The 23,023-nt window shown below is 46.5% G+C and overlaps 1 protein-coding gene across 1 annotated transcript in view; it reads left to right on the forward strand.

Moving 5' to 3' along the window:
• The window catches only part of DCAF13 (DDB1 and CUL4 associated factor 13), a 283,160-nt gene that overhangs the window by 85,603 nt on the left and 174,534 nt on the right, over window positions 1-23,023 (forward strand). The window contains exons 6-7 of the mRNA XM_069220596.1: window positions 15,333-15,410; window positions 20,102-20,184. Of these exons, the coding sequence (XP_069076697.1) occupies window positions 15,333-15,410; window positions 20,102-20,184 (161 nt within the window). The remainder of the gene's footprint in view (window positions 1-15,332; window positions 15,411-20,101; window positions 20,185-23,023) is intronic.

A 23,023-nucleotide genomic window follows, 5' to 3' on the forward strand; every position in this document is an offset into this window, starting at 1 on the left:
ATGGGCACTGCAGGGACCCCCAGGGGCCCCGCGACCCCCCCTACCGCCATCCGGATCCCGGCGGTCGGACCGCCGGGATCTGGATGGCGGTAGGGGGGGTCGGAATCCCCGCGGCGGTGCAGCAAGCTGCGCCGCCGTGGAGGATTCAATGGGGCGGCGGTACACTGGCGGGAGCCCGCCAGTGGTGCCGGTCCGACCGCGGCTTTACCGCCGCGGTCGGAATCCCCATTGGAGCACCGCCGGCCTGTCGGCGGTGCTCCCGCGGTCCTCCGCCCTGGCGGTCAAAGACCGCCAGGGTCAGAATGACCACCTTTGTCTATTAAAAGCGATTAAAAATGCACATGCATAAATTGCACATGTACAAGTTGAGTAAGAGAAACTCTTCGGGATGCAGTGTTGGCACACAGATGGACAAAATATTTGGCAAGAAAACCTCTCCGAAAGTGTTTAGCACTGCACAGCCTTGCTAGGACAATATTAGAAGGCAACTTTCTGCTGCTGTATGGCACACTGGTTTGTTCTCTCAGTAGCACAGTGCTATTCTCTGGAACACAGATCTGGTTTGGAAAAAGCTGTTCTGACACGTTGTTCAAACGTGACACCCTACAGTACTTAGCTAGCACAAAATCAAGCAAAGATGGGCGCCTGATGGGCTTTTACACTGAGCATTGTGTACCAGTGGTGGCTCAGCAACAAGACATTCTCCTATGGCACACATCTAGGGCCATATGTGCGAACACTTTTTCCCATAGACACAGAATGGGTAAAAACCTTTGCTACATATGACCCCTAGTGAGGAAGAAGTATGTCAAACCCACTAGATATCTGAAAGAGTGAGTGACTGACCCATGGGAGCGCAGGCTGTCGAAATCATTTAACAGTATTGCATTAAGTAGCTGTAGGCAGAGTAGGACACGCATAAACTCAAAATTACCTCAGACCTCCTAGTAAGCATTGTTTGGATCTGAGAGAATTCTGGTGTTGGATTTCGCAGGTCCCTTGGACCATGGAACTTTAAACTGGGGGCCAAGCATCCCTTTTAGCACTTAACTCTCAGTTTAATGAGGTAGAAAATCCCATGGCTGACGCATGGTAGTATTGTAGGTTAGAACCTCAAAACTCAGCAACACACATAATACCGCTCATTAAATCTGTATGTACATTGGCAGTTCTCCTTGGCACTCACAACTAAATACTACACACAAAATGACAAATATTTACACATTTCAGGTGGAATTATAAGAAAAACATAGGGAGAACTAACACTGTTAATCTAGTCTGTTCCCCTTCTCTGCAGGGTACTATGCGATAGCTTGTGCACAGCAGGCATATCACTTTAACCAATATTAAATTGAGGCCTACTGGCTTTGTTTGGGTTTGTTATAGTGTTCAGTATTCAAAATGAAAATGCTACTGCTTTTGAAAATCCCATAGTGCAATTGATAATCTCAGCCTGCTCACTTCCTCACAAACACAAAGTCTTGATCTTTAAAGGCCTCGTATTCAAGCATATACAAAAATCACCATGCATATATATTATTTTGAGTCTTCCGTTGAGGCAGCCCATTCATATAGCTTGGCTAAAAAGAAACCCCTCATGAGAGGGCAAGACTCATGTAACTAGGCTTATTTTTTTATAATAATGGAGCTGTGTTACTTTCTCAGGACCCACTTTGTTGGCTTGTTTGCCTAATGACCAGTCTGAAACTGCTTGCTAGAGAGGTCTCTAGTTACGTGGCAACACGGACCCCAGAATGGGAAATGCTTTTCTTTTTTTCATTGTCAGGTGTTTCACTTTCTTGAATTGGTCAGGTTTTTTAGGTTTTTAAATTGCTAGGTTTTACACTTTCTTGAATTGAACTTCTGTGGGGCACCATCTACCACATTGTGTGGTTTCTCCTGCCCTCCCATTTCCTCGCACTTCCACTGTTTGCTCATTTTCTTCCCTTGTGGCGTGAGGTGTGGCATAGATAGAAGCATTCCTAGTTCCGTGGGCACTCGCCACTGGCATAAACCAGTGGGGAGGTCTGGTGGCTCCACTGTGGTAAGAGAGACTTTCAGTTTAGCCTCCCATTCACTGTGTTCTGTTATCACAGTTTTCCCACTTCTAATGCAGAGAGATTCAGCACAAATAATTGTCAGTTGCCGTGACGTTCCCGGCAACCTTCAAAAAGCTGTGTGAGATCATCGTAGACAGTTGTTATAAAACACTTCCAACAGGGAATAAGTTGACTGGTTTGGCACCATTCTGCCCCAGTTCCTTAATCCACTGACCTCTTAACTCAGATTTTTTTCATGGATTCACTTAGCTACTTTCATCCTGCGCACTCCTGCTTCCTTACTCTGGCATAAAGTAGGTTGACTACACGGGCCCTGAGCATGCCCTTTTGCTGTGCCCTGCTCATCTGACCTGGGATCTTCGTGTGATTCCCCAAAGGTCCTAAATGGCAGACCTCCCTCCATACCTTTACTCCCACCCCCCATATGCCTTGAGTGTACCTAACAAGTCTGCAATTACCACTTCTGAGGCACCACAACAGGACCAGTCCAACAGAAATCCAGTAGGCCCCTCCTTCAGGGTCCCCAGCAAATCCGCTTTCCATTGTCCCTGGAGAGATTTAGGGAGCTGGTATGACCTGAGAGACCATAAAGTTCAGTGTAGAAAACAGGAGTGGGTGCACCCCAACACCTGACAGGGCTTTATCAGCTATGCTAATTCTTCCTCAATTCTTTTTCAGCACTGCTTGCCTGTGTAAGGACTTCAGAAATGAGATGACGTTTCCTTGGATTGGTAAACCGCCATCCGAACCTAGTGGCGCCATATCATCCCTCTACTCCCTAGTGTCAACCTAGGCACCGGGCCACAGCCTGTTGCACTTGTGCGTTGCATTATGTTAGGAATTAAAAACGGGCAGTTCAGTCAAAAACTAAGGCACATCTGTTGTTGAGCCTATCGCTGTCCACCAACGACTTCCTGATCCCTCCGTAGCTGGTGTAAGAGGTATGCGGGTGGACAGTGAGCCTTGAACTTACACGTGGTGGATGTAAGGTGCATGCTGGTAGCACAAGCACTTATCCAGCCGACAGTGGAAGAGGAATGGTGATTTATTTTTATTTTTTTCAAGGCCACTTACGTGTTGACCTGGCAGCTGGACACCTCCTAAAAACCCCACGCACAACTGCCCTTTCCCACCCTTAAGATCCCTGAGAGGGAAAATCACTTACCTGATCTCAGCTTTGTTTTTCCAAGGGATGACAACTGCAAAAACCACAGCCGGGGACATCCGCTCACGCACCTTTAAGGAGAAGAAAGCGAGTAATGTTAGATCTTGTGTAAAAGAATAGCAGGCGCAATAGTGGAAAGAAATACACAGCTAATAAGAAAAGGAAAGGAATCGTTTGTGAACACCAAAACTCTCTGTCTGCCTCTTTTAATTCAGGAAAGATATTGGAGGGGTCTCAGCCCGAGGACAGCCCGGTGACAGCAACGTAAGCTACTCTGAAGTGAAAACACACTACATTTTACACAAGGGATGGTGCAGTTCCTTTCAGTACTGAATTGATGTAAAACCCATTTTTATTGTGCACAGTATCCTGGATCATAATGCTGCAATGTTTTTTTTTTTTGTGTTCCATGGAGTCCCCTGTAGTATGTTTTAGTGTTGGTTCATATATCTGGAAAGAAGGAAAAACATTTCTTATAAGTAATAGCACTGCTTTGTCTGTGTGATATTCAGCCTTGGATGTAATGTTTTACTGTGTTTTATGTTGTATTGTATTTTAACAATTCTTTTTTAATGGCCGAAACTAATGGCACTGAAATAAAGATTTTTTTTTAATTGATTCATAGCAGTTAAGACTAGACCCCATTTCCCAATGTACTGTTTGTGTGTGGATGCCATGCTTCCTTACTCATCCTTCATGAGTCCCCAGACGTGCTCAAGTGTCATGCACTGCCTGCTCAGAGCAACTTAACCAAGCTGTACACAGCACCTTGTTAAAATGGAAAGACAGCTATTGGTCATCACATCACATCACATCACATCACATATGCCCAACAGTCAAATGGTGCTTTTCCTCTAACCAGTTTGGCTGCCTACAACCCTGCTGTCTAATCAACATGACACATTTTAGAGGAGGCACTCGATTTGTTATTCAGTTGAATCAAACATCATCAGCTGGCGTCTCCATCAGTTTAACATTTTCAATTATGATCTATGTGATTTAATCAACATTTGGTTGTTACGTATATTGATTCTTTAAGCAGAGAAGTCCCATTCCAAATTAACACAATGGTAAGGGACCCGCAGACACTCCAAAATGAATTTGATGTCTTCTTTATAGTAGATCCATAGTTTCTGTAAAATTAGAATATCAGCCCAGCCAACACGATTCGTCGCACACAAGGATTTTGTCAGGGCTTATTCTTCAAAACCTATGTTGCAAAGTCATCCTTTTTGCCCTGTTCACCCCCATTTTTTTTTTTTTTTTTTTTTGCTGACTGGTACTGATGGTAATTGACTCTGACTGGGCCCTGCTAGCCAGGCTTAGGCCAGTACCATGTTAAAACACACACATGTAGTAGAGTACACTAGGTATTAGGGTACTCTTACAATTGGTCTCTGACAGACCCTGTAAGTCCCTAGTAGCTGACAGGACAAGGGGGTACAATCTGCCTATAAGCCCCAATTATGTAATAGGGCATGGAGATTAGACGCCCAGCAGAATTTCTGCACTTGCATGTGTGCACTGCTGTGCGCTTTCTGTCTTTTTCAAGGCAAGCCTGCCTTACAGCCAGTCTTTAAAAGTCAAATTCTTACCATTTGCATGACAGCCCCTTTAAGTCCCTGATAGATAATAGGGCAAGGGGGTGCCAACTACCTACAAGAACCTAGTAGATAATAGGGCAAGGAACTTGAGGCCCAGCAGATTTGCTGCCCCTTGCATGTGGGCACTGCTTGAGGTTTTCTCTCATTTTTAAATGCAGCCTGACTATGCATGTTGGTGCTATGGGCACTTTAAAAGTGATAGTCTACATTATTTCTTACATATTAGGTACCCCAAGGGTCTCCCCTAGGTGTTCCAGGGGAGGGGGTCATGTAACTATAACAAGGGTCCTTTTTAAAATATGTTTTATAAACCCTGGTGAGGGGAAACTGCTCATTTCATTTCCCCCCATTGTAGATACTGGGCTCCATTGGCTAACATTGCAATATTGTATTTGATTGTAAATACTGATGGAAAGGTATAGAAATGTCATTCAAGAACTTAAAAGATTTGTTTTGATAAGTCTAGCAATTCACCATTGGCGAATTTATCATAACTCGTACAGAAAATAAGTTATGAGTCTTTTCTTTCTATAAGCCAAAATCCAGCCTTCTGGAGATCCCCCTGATTGGCCAGTGCTAACAGGATTATCAAGGCTGCTTTGATTAGGTGATAAGTGGCTGTCCAGGGGAGAGACTATCTGCTGGAGGAAGCTCTGCAGCTGCACAGGAATGCTAGAGCAGGGGGAGGGATAATAAACCATTCAGCCTGAGAGGAGAGTAGGACAGGCAGGGTATGCCAGGCCATCTGCCCCCTCATCCAGATACTAGGCTTAAGGAAGGAATTTGCAGATGTCAGGAGGAGGAGAACTATGGAAATGAGCAACATTGGGAGTTGGTTCAGTTAGCTCTGACTGCTCTGCTGCATGGATTTTGGAAGAATGGGACAGGAATATGCCACACTTTCGAGGAAGTAGTCATGCACCTGAGTGTCACCCTGCTTTCTATTGGTCAGGAGTGCCCCCCTTCCTGATGCTCAGGAGCTGTGAATAAATGTGTGAAAGGTGCGTAACCTCTCAGTTCTGCTGCCTTAAAATACAAGAGAAAGATGGACTGTCCTGCTGGAATCTGGATTGGCACCCTTGGTCTGCACTTCTGAGTGAACTGTGCCTGCTTCCCAATCTGGTACTACAGTCCTGGGGAATGTGCCTTGCTTCAAGAATGACTAAGGAGTGGTCTACTTGCAACACCCCAGAGACCTTAAGGCTCTGACTACGGTCGGTCCAATTAACTGCCATTTGTGTGAAAATTATTGTAAAAAGGTTTAATGTCCTAATGCCCATTTCGACTAAACAGACATCTTCTGATTGTCTGCTAGCAGATTTACCACAAGATTATGTTCAATGTTGGTGTGTTTCTCATGAAAGTGTTTGATTTTATAGATTTCAACCACTATTATTAGATATGTTTGTCAGTTTCATCCTTAAGAATCCATGCAAAATTATAGATTAAAAGTTGTATGTTTCTGTGAGTTCTGAAAAGTATTTTTTTTTCAGCTTCTTAGGCTATAAGTCAACTTAGCATCAATATTGTACCCTTGTCTGTGCGATCATAAATTCAGTTGTACTGTTATCAATTTGAAGCCATTGTTATTTTTATGGCTGACTCAAATGATTTGTACATCGAATTGAATCAATATGTACACCTGTGTTTTAGGTGGGTCTTCATACTAATTAATGAATACCTTGGACTGTGTGTAGGTAGGGCATCCATTCATATTTCAAGCATCTCATCATGTACTGATTGGCATTATCTGACTCAAAGGCCTGAGCTCTTATAATGCCCCTTAGTTTTTCTTCAGTGCATACACAGTTGCTGTCTTCACATGTTTGCAACAGCGTTGTATGGTTTGTGTTTATAAATACTAGGAAACCACATTAAATTATGGGAAAGCTTAATTGAGGTAATATCTAATATGGGCTTCCATGTGAAATGTCGAATTGCTGGCTTTGTGATTGCGTAAGCTGCCAGCGCCCGGGTTTAAGAATTTTGTTTTTATCTCTGCCGCTCCATTTGCTGTTTTCATTGTTTGGTGGTGTTTGTAAAGAAATCAGGTCTTCACAGAAATAATTCAAATCTGGCAATGCCCTGAGGGATACTTAGATGACTTCTGTATGATCAGTCGCATTACTGTATTGCACTGTTGTCTTTGTTTCAGAAGCATAAGGCTTTTGAGGAGCACAGTAAATGAAAACACTTTAAAAAGTTACACAAGCAATGTATGATCCGAATGTGGGACATAAATAGCAGAGAAATTTCGGAAGCATATATAATCATATCATGTTGAATAGGTTGCATGTAGGCAGTTAAACTGTATCATCCGCAGCCTAGCTGAGATGCCATTTCCCTGGGGGCCAGTGCCGCCTCCTGCCAGTCTTTGTCATCTAGCTCACCAACCCAGCGTACCCACTTCTGCCGCAGGTGGTCAAACCCATCAGGGGCGTTTGTAAGTAGAGACTTATAAATTTGGGATACTGCTTTCATCCCCAAATTCCTAGCCAATAATTTTGCCTCAAGTGGGTTATGTTCAGGAAGTTGGGTGTCTAAGGAAATGTGAGTTGCCAAGGCGTGGCACAGCTTCAGGTAGCGAAAGAATTGACTCTTGTGCAGCCCTTATTGTTCCTTTAGAGCCTGGAATGATAGGTTTCCCCTTGTGTACATGTCCCCCAGGTAGGTGATCCCTATGGAGTCCTAGCATTGAAACCCCTTAAGTGCGGTAAGATGGTGCAGCCATTCCCCATGCCACAGTGGGGTCATTGGAGTAAAGCACTGGTCACAATTTATTAATCTGAGGGCCGGCCTCCAGCAACCCACAGCCACCCGGGTGCATGAAGCGGTCTGATCAGGAATTTTTCCTCCATAAAGCATACCCAACAGGCAGCCAAAGCCCACCTCACGGATTTCAAGCTGGTACACCGGGTCGTCTCGACCCCCCCATGAACCAGTCATTTGTAGGTACCACCTGAGCCACTAAGTAATAGATATATAGATCCAGGACCCCCAGCCCTCTTCATACAGTGACTTCCGAAAAGTATTGAAAGCCACTTTGTGTCACCTCCGTTCCATATGAAATTACTAAATTTTGACGTGAGTGCTTGGAACCACTCCCTTGGTATCGGATATGGGTAGTTCGTGAGGGCATACAAGTATCGGGGGAGCCACATCATTTTGATGAGGGCAGTACGCCCAATGGGGTTTAAGGGGAGGTCTGTCCAGCGCTGCAGGTCCCTCTCCAAGTGTGTTGAATGGCCCCTAAAGTTTAGCACCCATGCTAATTCAGGCAGAAGAGAGATGTGGATCCCTAGGTACTTACATGCATTCCTCCACACTGAGAATTGGGGGCACCACTGTCGACCCTCCGAATCCCCCCCCTTACCTCCACCAGTGTTGATTTTTTAGTGTTGAATAGAAGCCCAGATACCTCCCCAAACCTTGCCAATAATTCCACTCATCTAGGGCCCGACAAGGGTGGATCTCCCAAGAACACAAGGACATCATCGGCGTACAGTGCCACTCTATCCTCCACTCCACCCCCCATCTCCAGCCCCACATCAGAGGGTCACTCGGCAACAGGAATGCCAGGCGTTCAATAGCCAGCACGAATAGTAGCAGGGGCAAGGGACATCCCTGATGTGTTCCTCGCCGGATAGGAAATGTGGGGGAGAGTACTCTGTTCACCCGGACCTGGGCTGTGGGGTGATGATACAGGATGCGGATCATTCGGCGGATCACCTGCCCCAGCACTGTACGTAGTAGGATTACCTCCATGTATTCCCATGAGATGGTGTTGAATGCCTTGCAAAAATCAATAGGGAGTAAGGCCAGAGGACCATTGGATAGTGAGCCACGGGATGAGGCCACCTGAACTTGGCGAATGCAGTGCCGCGTACTCCTGCCTGGCATGAAGCCACACTGATCCGGATGAATGAGATGGGCTGGCATATGGGTGAGACGTGTTGCCAGTATTTTGGCATATATCTTTGTCAGCATTGATAAGTGAGATTGGCCGATACGATGCGCATTGGTCAGGGGGCAGCCCCTCCTTTAACAGGACCATTATTGTAACGCAATCTAGTTAGGGGGAAAAGCTCCCTTCGACACAGTATCTACATAAAAGTTCAGAAGATGAGGCACCAACATTGACGGGAACCTTTTGTAGTACTCTGTTGGGTACCCGTCCGGCCCCGCCATCTTCCCACCTGCTGAGCTCAGATATTGCGGCATCTACCTCTTCTGCTGTCAATAGTTGTTCTAAGTCCTGGACAAGTTTAGAGGGGATAGTCGGTACCGGAAGGTCCCACACTACAGAGCCCTCCTCTGCCCGACACGGCAAGAGGTTTCAAGCATATAGGTCTTGATAGTAAGTTGCAAAGGCCTGAGCTATCGCTTCTAATTCCACTTGGGTGTTTCCCTCCCCGTCACGTATCGCTGGCACGACCATGACTGCAGCTCGGCACGTTGCCAGCTAATAGAGCAATTTGCCTGACTTATCCCCCATCCCATACACTCTGCTGGTTGACGCTTGCCAGCATTGCTTGACCTCCTCAAGGTCTATCTGGCGTAGTTCAGACCGCGTCAGGGCCAATTGACGCTGCACCGCCTGTGTATCCAAGTGCCCGGTCTGGCCCTCCAACTCTAGTAGCTTGGCCTCGAGCGGAGCACATTTCACCCTCTGGAGTTGCTCCTGTCCCCGGATGTAGCTTTTAATAATGCCACGCATTGTTGACTCACATGCCGCCCACAGCGCTGCCTTGGAATCCACGGAGCCCTCATTGCAACAGAAGAAGGCCTCAAGTTCCTCCTCTGCAAACTCTGCACACTCCGGGGACTTCATGTACCAAGCGTTGAGTCTCCAGGTCAGCCGCTATGCCTGGTGCCCAGCACCCCAATCCGCCAACAATGGTGCGTGATTGGATATACCCCTGGGAGGATCCGAACCGACCTTAGGTTCATCACGTCTGTTGCCAGAACCCACATGAGGTCAGTTCGGGCCTCAGTGTGATGGGCAGCAGACCAGTGGGTGTAGGCACGCTCGTGCGGGTAGCAGACCCGCCAGGCATCGCAAATGCCCCATAAATCTACCCAAGCTTTAAGGCACGCAGATCGGAGGCGTTGGGTGGAACTGGGTTCTGCAGAGACATCCTCAAGAGGGTCCGGCAGTGCATTAAAATCTCCAACGACTAGTGTAAAGCCGGCAGGGAGGGACGCCAACAGCGATCCAATCGCTTCACAGGTAGGCTGCAAGAGATTTGGGAAACAGCAGGACACCAAGTTGTACTGCCTCGCCTCTATCTGAACCTCCATTCCGATGTACCTCCCCAGGGGGTCCCCTTGAACCTTAGTCACTGTCAGAGGTAGCGACTTGTGTAACAGCAGGGTCACTCCCCGGGACCCAGGCGTGAATCCAGAGTGGTAGACCCTGTCGTATCCGAAACATCCCAAGAAGGAGCAGCGGGTCCCCTACAGTAGGACCAACCCCGGGGCATGCCTCTTAATGTATCTAAGTACTGCAGTCCATTTGATGCGGTCTAGGAGCCCATTAACCTTCCATGAGATTACTGAGATCATGTTGAGTGTAGGAATGGATGTGTGCAGCCCACAAGGCACCTGGATGGTCAAAGGGCAACCCGTGGCGGCGGCGGACCATAATGCCGGAAGCTTTCTAAACCAACACTTATTCTACGTCCGTGTCCCAGAACCTGTGTGTGGGGAGCATCAGTAATTCACATGGCCTTCATCTGAACTTAAAGACAGCAATCAGTGGTGACTACTATACTAAAAGGAACAAGTCCCCTCCCCCCCAACTCCCAACCCACCCCACACTTCCTCCTTAGAAGCATCTGTCGCCCCCATAAACATTTGAAAACTATGGTAACTCGTGGATGTGTCAGGCAACCTGCAAATAGGTACCTCCCGCCCATTTATGGATGCTCTGCCCGACAGCTACATTCACATTAGCAATAAACAATAAGGGGTGGGGGGTGTCAATTCCTGCTACCATAAATCTCAACCTTAACATCAACCCTTCCACTACCCCAGGCCCTCTAAGGATGGAAATGACCCGCCACCACAATCAAGCCTCCTCGGCCATATATCAGTGCATAGTACTTGTACAACCTCAGTGTTTTGGGTCAAGGTCTCTACAGAACATCAGTCAAGGAGGGCCCCATCAGAATTAAAGATGGCCGGTGTGTCTGATAGAGAAGAGTCCTGCGTCTCTGCCCATAGCCAATCCACACCTTGAATCTGATGGCTGCCGCCCTGCCGACTGCGCTCACGGGCCTTTCTAGCCACCTTGGCGGAAGAGCAGCAGAACCGTCCACGAGACCCTCCTACAGATCCACTCCAGGGGCGCAATTCCCACTGTTCTGTCACCCATTCCCAAGCCTGCTGCAGTGTTTCACAGAAAAGGGTAGAGTTGCTGTAGATAACCTGCAACTTGGCCAGGAAGAGGAGCATGTAGCGCATGTTCAGCGTCCGCAGTTTCTGCTTAACTTTCTCATACAATCTTCAACGTTGTTTAACAGCTCGAGTATAGTCCGGGAAGATCTGAAATTTTGTATTGGAGTACCGTCCCTCTGCCTGGGAGTGAACCTTCCACAGAACAGCATCCCAGTCCCTGTAATTGAGGAGCCGGACCACAGCAAGCCGGGGGGAGCCCCAGGTGGAGGCCTTTTGGCTAGCACTCGGTGCGCTTGTTCCACCACAAAGCACCGTGATAGCTTGTCCTCAGGAACCCAGGAGCAGAACCAAGTCTCCATGAACTCCTCCATTTTGCTTCATGCCGTCTTCTCCGGCAGACCCACCAGGCGAAGATTGTTTCTGCAAGAGCGGTTCTCGGCATCCTCAGCCCTCTCCTCCAGACTGGCCACCTTGGAGGTGAGCTGAGAGACCCTTGTCTGGAGGGTGGTCAGCGTATCCTCCGCTGTATAAATTCTAGTCTCAGTCGACCTCTTAGCCACCCGCCTGAGGTCCTGATGCACCAGGAAGAGGTCCACGTGGACTCCGTCCACCTTGGACTCTAAAGCCTCCCTTGAGTCTTGGATCGCCTTTAGAAGTGTTGCCATATCCAGCTGGTGGGGGGTCTCCTCTGCCTCTTTCGCCACACCTTGCGCTGAGCCTGGGCCTAGGCGCGGTGTATTGATCCATTTTTGTCTGCATCACCTTACTATGGGGGGACTAGTCGCATCCCATGTCTCCGGGTGCACCCAAGCAAGCGGCTGGCCCCCAAAAGGGGAGCCGGTCGACAAGGAGCAAATATCAGTACTACTCAGGCCGCTGACTGTGCAGCCACTCAATGTATAGGTCACCACACACCAAGGCTGCAGAACGACAACCCCGATCAAGGGGGGCCCCAGATGTCAAAAATCCCCAAGGTGCCTCCTGCGTTATCTGTCAGCATCCCCAGGGATTAGGGTTAAATCATATCTCTGTTCTTGGTTAAACCTTCACGTTTCTAAATAAACATAATTTGCTGTGTTACACAATTGGTTTTATCAATCCTTGTTTTACCAGTGCTTGTTTGCTAATGTGAGCAGGTGTAGACATGTGCTTCTAATTGGGTGTGGTGTAGACATGTGCTTCTAATTAGGTGTGGTGACTCATCCACACTCAACTGCTTTCCTGATTGGCTATAAATAGCAGAGTGAAGCATGCCTCCCTGCTTGGCTTTGTTTTGCTTCCTGATCTCAGCATCTGATTTGGCAGTCCAGCCCCTGCTGTCATCCTCGTATTCAGGACCTTTGAGGCAATTCTTTTCTTCTTTCCTGTACCAGCTGACACCAGGCATTCCTCCAGCACTCCGGACAAGACTGCAGCTAAGTGACTAGTATTCTCCAGGGAGTTTGTTCTTTGAGCGCCACACTTTCCTAGAACAGCTGGTATATTTCAGACCTCGTATTTTGGCAGAGTGCTTATCTTGAAGAGGCAAATGCATTTCTGAACATTTTACATTATTATTGTAGTTACTGCCCTAAATGTGCTTCAGGAAATCTGCTTGAGCTCAAGTACTACAAAAAGTGACAGTGCAATTTTAAAAGAGCATTTACATGACTTTTCTTTCTCTAAAAGCATAATTCTTGGATTTACATTGTGTCATTCATGCATGTGTTTCAGGTTTGAGGAATTTGCTTTTGAAGGGTTTTTCACACACACAGTGAAACTAAACCAAACTGTGCCACCCAAACTGTTTAAACCCAGAGTGGACATTTGTATTTCTTGGATTGTTTTTGTTCCTTTTAGTTTAACCCTATGCATGCAGGAAAGTTATACGTGATATAATTAATGCCCTTGTTTGTCTTTCTTGCGCATGATAAGTGCAACCACAGTTCTAATTGTAGTGTGCAACAAAAAACAGTGAATCTCTGTGAAGCCAGCCATAGTGTCGCAGTATTTATTGTTATGGTACTCAGTTTGCACAATTACTAACACCGCATTGAAAAACCCAAACAGTTATTATTATCCAAGAAAAGTGCTGGAGCATCCCGGTGTTCTTCTACCACTCCCGTGCCCATATCAGAAAGAGAGATTCCGTTTCAAGGAAGTTGAGTGCACTAACTCTACTATCACTCTCTCAACTACGACCTGCCCCCCCCCCCCAAGTTACAGGGTGCCTGGCTGGACCGGCAAGACGTGGCAGTGTTTTGTCTCTTTCTCTTCCACTCCCCCTTTCCTTTTGGGACACCTGCTGGGGTTTCTGTGTCCACCAGGAAGTGCCGAGAGGTGTTCCAGGAGGTCCGAGGCCATACCATCTCCCCTGCAGATATCCTGCTTTTCAGGTGAGTGGCCCCGTCACAACACCAGCAGTCACCTCCGAGCATATCAACTAAGACTCGCCTGGTTTAGGGTGGTTAATTGCCTGTGGATCCGCTTGAAGTGCGCCAAAGTCGTATCTGCCCGATCTTAGGCCTCCAAGGCCATGCCCGGCCACATTGTGCCTCTTCAAGGATTAGTCCGGCCAGCCGCGAGTGGGGCATCCGCTCTTAAGAGGAGGTAAGCAAGGCATCATAAACAGCCTCCAGAGGGCTGATGACAGCCCCGAACAGGATCAGCCAGTCCACGGCCCAACATTTTCTCCTCCCATGCACCAGCAATGCATCTGCAATCAATCTGGCAGCCCCAGCACGCTGAATCCGCAGCCCGACTCCTGTAGTCGGGGGAGGGATTAGGAAGCCCAAGGGCCCGTGCCCCAGGGCCCCTGGGCCTCGAGTGTAAGGCTGAGTGCTGACCCACTCACAGTGACTCCCGAGCTCACTCTGTCTCTCACTCCCTTGGGCACAGCCAAATCACGGCCCGAAGAAGGCCTCACTTCACTGCGGTTCTGGCCTCGTCATGGTGTCTGGCCTAGGCTGCACCGCAGATCTTCAGGGCGGCTGTGCAGAACACTCTCCCTTCAGGCCTAGCCAGCTGCCTTGGTTGTGGTCCCCTGCGGTCATCGCCGGCGCTGCACCGCCACCTCTTGCGTCGTCCACCAAGCAATCGGACTACCACCGCTGTGGGCCAACCTCAGAGCCTCAACCCTCAGTGGTCCACCCAGCCATGCACCACCAGCCCCTGGCACCCAGACACCGCCAGGGACACTGCCTCCTCCTTCGCCGCAGCGGCACCTTCACTCTGCGCTGGCGAAGCACCCAGTGTGCGTTGAGCCGAAGCCCTTCTCCGGGCCCAGGCCGCTCCGGTCTGTTAATTTGAGGCCTTGGAGGACCGGCTCAGGTCTCATGTCGTCCACCGCATGCGGGCAGTCCTCGCCTGTTCCACTGATGGCTGCAGTGGGCTTCCCCCACCACCAGATGTCTCCCCCACCCGTATTAGCTGGTGGGGACGGTCTGCTGTCAGGTAGGATCAGTTGGCGGATCGGAGTAGCGGGAGATCCTTCAGAATGCGCCTGCCATGATGGCTCGCTTGGCCACACCCCCCCATGACATTTTATTTAATAGAACTTTGCATTGTGGGACTAGGAGTTTAGATTTTACCATTATATCAAAGAGCACCCCCACAACCTCCCTCAACCAAGCGAAACACTGCTGGCCAAAAACAATATACAACATTGGTTGAAGACTATCACATGTTTGCCCTATAGTACAGCAGGTTATGCCCTCTGCTGCACATCACTCGAGCACCTCAATTATGTACAAAAGGCTTTGTACGTTAATTGCGCACCAGAATGTGTTAACCTGATGCACAACACCTCATGTCCCTCTGAAGCCCATGGCACCTTTTGCTCCTGCGGCATATCCTCTTCTGACCTTATACTCCTGTGGTATCAAGCACCTTGTTGCCTTTGCTGCACATAACTCTGTACATGGTAATATGTGTCTTAAGGTTTGTGACTTTTTCTAGTTGTGTTGCAATGTTATTATGGGTGTACATGTATACCTGTTTGTTGTGCACCTCTGTGTACATTCGCTGTACAGAAACAAAACCTGTTGTCTTTGAACATGGTTGGTCTTATGCATGTGGTCACCAAATCGTCTAAATGAAAATAACCATAGCATTTTCTTTTTTCAGACATACCTTCTTGGAAGTTGTGCTTCGGATAGAAATATTGTTTTGTATGACATGAGACAATCTACTCCCCTGAAGAAGGTAACACTTTATTGAATTAATTTTTAAATCTTGCTAGTCAGTGGTAAATGACGCAAGAGATAGTAAAATCAAATGGTTCATCTGTACAACAGCTTTTGTTTTTTTTTAAATGGTGTGTTTTTTTCGTGCTGTCCTTGTCTACGTCTGCATATATTTGTTTACACTTAAAATTACAAAACTAGAACTGCTCTCTCCTACAATTTAAATGGTGTATAAAGAACATCATATCCTATGACACATCGTGGGAATCCTGACTCCATCATTTACAGGTTTATATCACCCCTTAACCCCTTTGATTTTGATTTGCATCGGCAAAGGTGCCCTGATTTGACCCAGGTTGTTAATCCAATTTATAGCTTTGACATGTGCCGAATCAATGGGTACTGTACTAAAATATATATATATATATGAATGACAAGCGTCAACATGTCATCCTGTGTTGAGCTGCAAACACATCCCAACTAACACCAGTCACCAGCTCTATGGTGTGAAGAATTCCAACAGCTATGACTAGGAGGTAATGCACACTCACTTCACAGAAACTCCAGCAATCCAATGATCCTCTACATCCTTCAAGCAGGTTAAAGTTTCAGAGGAGGTGGGTAGCTCCAGTGTTTCGAACGGTAGGCTGAGAATACACACCATGCAACAACCTCTGCAGTCCAATTCCCGTGCCTGACGCTACTACCAACCCGATGCCACCAACAAAAAGGCACATCCAGTCAATTTAAGCTCTTGTGAATTTTGGGCTAGAGTACTCATGCTCCAGCTGATCGCCATTATAACTCTTTCGCCATATATTTTTGCTAAATGGCAGCCATGGTGCGGTAAAAGACAACCACCACAATACTGCCTTATTTTTCACCCCCTGAGTGTCTCAGTCTGATATCCAGTTGTTGTTGCCACCAACCGGACACCTCCAGGTGTCAAGAGCTCGCATCTGATTTAAGATGATTAATCTGTGATGAACGTGATGAACTTTAGGCAAGTGTACACAGGCTAAGGCCATTCACCATTATAGCACCCATTGTCGCAAAATGATGGCCACCAATACAATACTGCTTTATCTACGTATTACTGCGTCATTGCAGTGCTCTGTGTTTCAATACTGCCTTGTCACAACAATACTGTGTATCTCACTCCCACTACGTCACTTAATATTTGAGTGTCAGCTGATATCCAGAGGACAATTACCATGATAGAATCTCTCCAAAGTGCTGAAAATGTTGGGGATGCCATTATAAACTTACTTTTCCACTCATTTGATTCTCCAGGCTCATCTGAATCTTGAGAGCTATCACATCCACAGCTAACGGAACTCTACTTTCTGAATTATGGCAGCTCAGTAACATGACCGTAGTAGCAAGTGCTACCAACCTATCGCAAGCAGAGTTGCAACCTTCAATCACATAGCCATTCACCAAGTCCCTCACATCAATAGGATGACTAAAAATGAACAGGAATGTAGCCTTAAACGAATAAAAGCTAAACCACCAAATCTCAAATACCCAATCGCAAAGAAAACAGACGTTAATGGCGCTACAGAAGTCATCTTTAAGGAGCTGTAAGTCATCCTAGAAATCGCTCAAAGCACAAAAGTCAACACTGATCTAATGCAAAAGGAAATCTTAGGAATGTGCAATGACGTTAAGCAGATGGCGGAAAGAATCACTGAAACCAAGAGCTGAATAAGTAACTTGGAACGTGAGAATATAAAAATTAAAAAGAAACTAACATTCACCAAAAGCAAAGCTCTCAACCTACAGACAGAAGTGGCCAACTAGAAGATAGAAATAGGAGAGGTAACCTTTATCTTTGGATCTTTGGAAGAAACAACGTGCTACTGCATTTCCTTTTTAGAATACTAGATCCCCAAAGTTACTGGCCTTGTTTTTGCCAAAGAATTTTAAAGAGCACGCCCCTGTCCATCTTGCACACCACCAAGCTATACCAAGAAATCCTCCTCAAGACTGATTGTATGTAAACTTTTAAGTTACCACAGTGTGGAGCTAATATTAGAGTTCATCCTTAGGCATCTGAGATACCAGATGCCTATGGTGCCATCTGGTATCTCAGAACCTTCTACTGCTCCCCCTCCTCTTCTCACACAAACAAGCGCACACCTCCTGCTGCTAATACGTGTCGTAACAGGACGCTATTGGCAAGATAAAAACATCATTTGTGTGGAGCCAGAAGTGCTGAGGCCTTTATATCCTAATGTCCAAAATGGCAACCACAGCAAGCTTACGAGCATTGGGGCTTTTCATTAGTTCTGTCCCAGTGTAGTTCTGATTCCCCCCCTGATAGTTATTCTGAAGGAAGAGAATGTGGTTAAGATAAAACTGTGTGAGTCATGTAAGTTAACTTAACAAATAGATCAGTGGTACGCTGCACTGGTTAATGCCATAGCACGTTTAGATACTGTTCATTATTGTATATGAGCAAGACTTTATTTATTTCACTCGTGGTTACCTACCTCGTTTCAGTCACATAGTATTGGCAGGTATGCGCAGCTATTCCTTCTCTTAAACACATAGAATCATATAAAGTAAACCACATCATGAGATACAGTTGCAAAAAAGTAGTTACTTGTGCTGCACACATACCTCACCTCAGACAAAGTCAGGTAAAGAATCACAAAGCACCACATCAGCACCCACAATATGCACAACATATCACACACACCAGACCGACAACACATGCATTGATTGAGGGAAGACGCCTGCCAACTCGCTGATATGCACCTTTCTTTATCACACATCGTCACTTGCATGCATTGTCACCAGCACTCCCCATAACACCACACACAGACAATCATACCATGTTACACATACTACTCCAAAGCATTGCACATGTATTGCAGAACACACCTACACACAATCACTCACCCACACACACACTCAGCGAGTGGAGCTTGCAGTGCTGCTGCACATGCTCTGCCTGTATTGTTTGTGTGAGGAAGCGTGCGCTGTGTAGTACGTCTTCTGCTTATGCCAGGGACAGTTACAATGCTGCAACTCTTGCACTGCTTGTTTTTGTTGGAGGGCTTATCTTTCGGATCCCTGGGATGTATCTGTGTATGATTGTCAATGTTTGCACTACTTTGTTTTTTATTCAGAGATGCAGCTGAACATTTGTGAAACTTGAGTTGTCCGTTCTCTTTCCAGCTAGTGCATAGCTTCCTTTGGGTAGATACGCAGGATGTGCTTTAGAAAGCGTACAATTGCTAGGCTTTTCAATGCCCTGGAAGTTACCCTCCAGTCCAGGGGTGGCTTCTTCGCAATGGCGAAGGAGCGACACTCCCCTGGCTAAGCCAGGAGCTGAAAGATAAAACAATTTTTGTTTACAGTTTTATCTTACAGCTGCTGGCTCAGCCAGCAGCATGTGAAGGGAGGGGTGGGCTGGACCATCGGAGGTGGGAGAGGGGAGGAGGAGAGAGTTCACCTAGATGTGCATGTGTGTTTGGCCAGCCGTCTCAGGTAGGCCAAACACACATGCACACATAGGGTTCTCCAGCCCAGGTGTGTTAAACAGCCAGGCTGGAGAAACTGCACAGACCCGAGGGTTGTGTCTGAGCGGCAGTCCAAGTCGCTCAGACCAATCCTGAATCTGCTTTCATGCTAGCTTTAGCATGAACGCAGCAACAGGATTGCTGGGGAGCCTGGGCTGGTGTCCCAGTGATGCTGGACATCAGAAGAGGATCGAGGCGGTGGCGACAGTAAGAAGTACGTTTTTTTTTTTTTTTTTTTTTTTTTTAAATTATTCTTTTTTATTCCCCCTCCCCTTGAGATTAGCGGCGGCCACTTCTGACCACCATCTCAGTTTCATGTTGGCTTAACGATGTAGGTATCATTTATATCCTCTGCCTTTGAACCTTGCCTGACAGGTTTTGTGGTATTATTTTCTGTCACAATCTTTTACAATTTATTAAGACTGTAGGAAAGCAGGTTTCTTGAGTAATATATTGTTGTAAATAAGATGATGATTGCTCAGCAGATTGTATATTGATTATCACAATTATTACAGTTGAGCTCTCGCTCCCTTCTCCAGTCTGTGGCGAAACTGGTATCTATCTACATGTTACTACTTTGGCTTGAAAGAGGGTTTGGAGCTACAAGCAACATGGAATATACGGAAGAGAATATTTGTTAGGAGGGCATCGTGGTTGTCTCCTGATGCTAACAGTTACTGATAACTCATACTTTTAATTGGGTAGATATGTTACTACTTTGCTGTCATCTCTCTTATTTCTCTGTGCAGTTGTATTCACTTTTCATCAGAAAAAAGCTCTATGTATCTGAATGTGTACATTCAAGTTTCCCCCTTCTTTTATACTTTATCAAATAAACAAATTGGGTGCTTTAAAACTGTGATTCGATAGTCTCTGTGGTGGCTCAGTGGTATAATGCAGCCATTGTAAAAGTCCAAGTTTAACAGATTGATCACTGGGTTGGTATCCAGCGGACACCGGGGTTTTCATCCTTTTGAGGTCGATAAAATGAGCAGATAAAGGACATAAAAATGTGTTGTCCACACTGACAAATTGCTCCGGCTGCAAATGAACACTTTGCAAAGTAAACTTGTATTTTGTTTCTCTGTCGTTGGAGTGCTTAAGATAAAGAAGTGATGCTGTTTTATTAAAATTGCTTTTAAACATTATCAGCAAAACACTTTTGTTATCATTCACATAGGTGATCTTGGAAATGCGATCCAATTCCATTTGCTGGAACCCCATGGAAGCATTCATATTTACTGCAGCAAATGAAGACTACAAGTGAGTTACTTTTAAACTTTAATTTTAGGAAAATAATGTTATTTATTGAAGAAAAAAAACCGAGTTGTGCGTTCATTGAATTTTCTTATGGCTGCAGGTGACAAGGCTGCACCCTATGCAGAAAGCCTAAGAAATAGGTATAGGAAGTTGATGTTTCAGCTACTTATGGACACGTGTAGGGTATTAAAAAGCAAGGATGGCTCTATACCTAATAGAATCCCCACTAAAATTATTTCTGTTAAGGCTGGATGTTGGCCCTACTGCTCTTTGTTCATATTTAAGTGTTCGATGGCATCTGTCGCTGTAGATACACATGTTGTGCATAGCCCGCCATCTGGTGTTGGGTCGGAGTGTTACAAGTTGTTTTTCTTCGAAGAAGTCTTTCGAGTCACGGGACCGAGGGACTCCTCCTCTTTGTCTCCATTGCGCATGGGCGTCGACTCCATCTTCGATTGTTTTCTTTCCGCCATCGGGTTCGGACGTGTTCCTTTCGCTCCGGGTTTCGGAACGGAAAGTTAGCTGAATATCGGAAAAATTACGTCGGTATTGTTGCGTTCGGGATCGGCTTAGATAGAATCGACACCGAATCGAAGAGTGAAGAGCTCCGGTACCCTTCGGGGTAGTTTTCGATCCCCCGTCGGGGCCTGGTCGGCCCGACCGCGTGTAAAACAACGCTGATGGAACGGACCCCGTTCCGTTTCTGTCCTAAATGCCACAACAAATACCCGTATACAGACCAACATTTGGTCTGTAACCTGTGCCTGTCGCCTGAGCACAGTGAAGAGACTTGCGAGGCCTGTCGTGCGTTCCGGTCCCGAAAAACACTCCGTGACCGTCGAGCCAGAAGACTGCAGATGGCGTCCACGCCGACAGCTCACCGAGAGTTCGAGGAACAAGAGGAAGATGAAACATTCTCGATCCATGAATCGGACTCCGAGGAATTCGACGAACAAAGAACTGTGAGTAAGACGTCGAAGCCAGCACACAAGAAAAGTGACAAGGCCCAGGGGACGCCACTGCCACCAGGCCATGGCTCCACCCATAAATTCGGTGACCGACCATCGGCACCGAAAAAGGCCGAAATAGTTCCGAGATCGTCCGACTCCGGTCGAGACACCAGCACGCAGCCTTCTCGGGACCGAGAAAGTGCTGCTGAAAGAGATCGACGCCGAGATAGCGGAGCCGAAACTGCTCGACGCAGAGACAGCGGCACCGAGGAAGATCAGCGCCGAGAGGGTTCGACTCCGAAAAAGAAGAAGGTCACCTCAGAGCCGAAAAAGAGTACAGACAGGGTGCCAAAACGACCCGCAACCGACCCAACTACTACAGGGAGTGCAGAATTATTAGGCAAGTTGTATTTTTGAGGATTAATTTTATTATTGAACAACAACCATGTTCTCAATGAACCCAAAAAACTCATTAATATCAAAGCTGAATATTTTTGGAAGTAGTTTTCAGTTTGTTTTTAGTTTTAGCTATGTTAGGGGGATATCTGTGTGTGCAGGTGACTATTACTGTGCATAATTATTAGGCAACTTAACAAAAAAAAATATATACCCATTTCAATTATTTATTATTACCAGTGAAACCAATATAACATCTCAACATTCACAAATATACATTTCTGACATTAAAAAACAAAACAAAAACAAATCAGTGACCAATATAGCCACCTTTCTTTGCAAGGACACTCAAAAGCCTGCCATCCATGGATTCTGTCAGTGTTTTGATCTGTTCACCATCAACATTGCGTGCAGCAGCAACCACAGCCTCCCAGACACTGTTCAGAGAGGTGTACTGTTTTCCCTCCTTGTAAATCTCACATTTGATGATGGACCACAGGTTCTCAATGGGGTTCAGATCAGGTGAACAAGGAGGCCATGCCATTAGATTTCCTTCTTTTATACCCTTTCTTGCCAGCCACGCTGTGGAGTACTTGGACGCGTGTGATGGAGCATTGTCCTGCATGAAAATCATGTTTTTCTTGAAGGATGCAGACTTCTTCCTGTACCACTGCTTGAAGAAGGTGTCTTCCAGGAACTGGCAGTAGGACTGGGAGTTGAGCTTGACTCCATCCTCAACCCGAAAAGGCCCCACAAGCTCATCTTTGATGATACCAGCCCAAACCAGTACTCCACCTCCACCTTGCTGGCGTCTGAGTCGGACTGGAGCTCTCTGCCCTTTACCAATCCAGCCACGGGCCCATCCATCTGGCCCATCAAGACTCACTCTCATTTCATCAGTCCATAAAACCTTAGAAAAATCAGTCTTGAGATATTTCTTGGCCCAGTCTTGACGTTTCAGCTTGTGTGTCTTGTTCAGTGGTGGTCGTCTTTCAGCCTTTCTTACCTTGGCCATGTCTCTGAGTATTGCACACCTTGTGCTTTTGGGCACTCCAGTGATGTTGCAGCTCTGAAATATGGCCAAACTGGTGGCAAGTGGCATCGTGGCAGCTGCACGCTTGACTTTTCTCAGTTCATGGGCAGTTATTTTGCGCCTTGGTTTTTCCACACGCTTCTTGCGACCCTGTTGACTATTTTGAATGAAACGCTTGATTGTTCGATGATCACGCTTCAGAAGCTTTGCAATTTTAAGAGTGCTGCATCCCTCTGCAAGATATCTCACTATTTTTGACTTTTCTGAGCCTGTCAAGTCCTTCTTTTGACCCATTTTGCCAAAGGAAAGGAAGTTGCCTAATAATTATGCACACCTGATATAGGGTGTTGATGTCATTAGACCACACCCCTTCTCATTACAGAGATGCACATCACCTAATATGCTTAATTGGTAGTAGGCTTTCGAGCCTATACAGCTTGGAGTAAGACAACATGCTTAATGA

This window comes from Pleurodeles waltl, chromosome 2_2 (genome assembly GCF_031143425.1).
Source record: "Pleurodeles waltl isolate 20211129_DDA chromosome 2_2, aPleWal1.hap1.20221129, whole genome shotgun sequence".
Taxonomy (NCBI): domain Eukaryota; kingdom Metazoa; phylum Chordata; class Amphibia; order Caudata; family Salamandridae; genus Pleurodeles; species Pleurodeles waltl.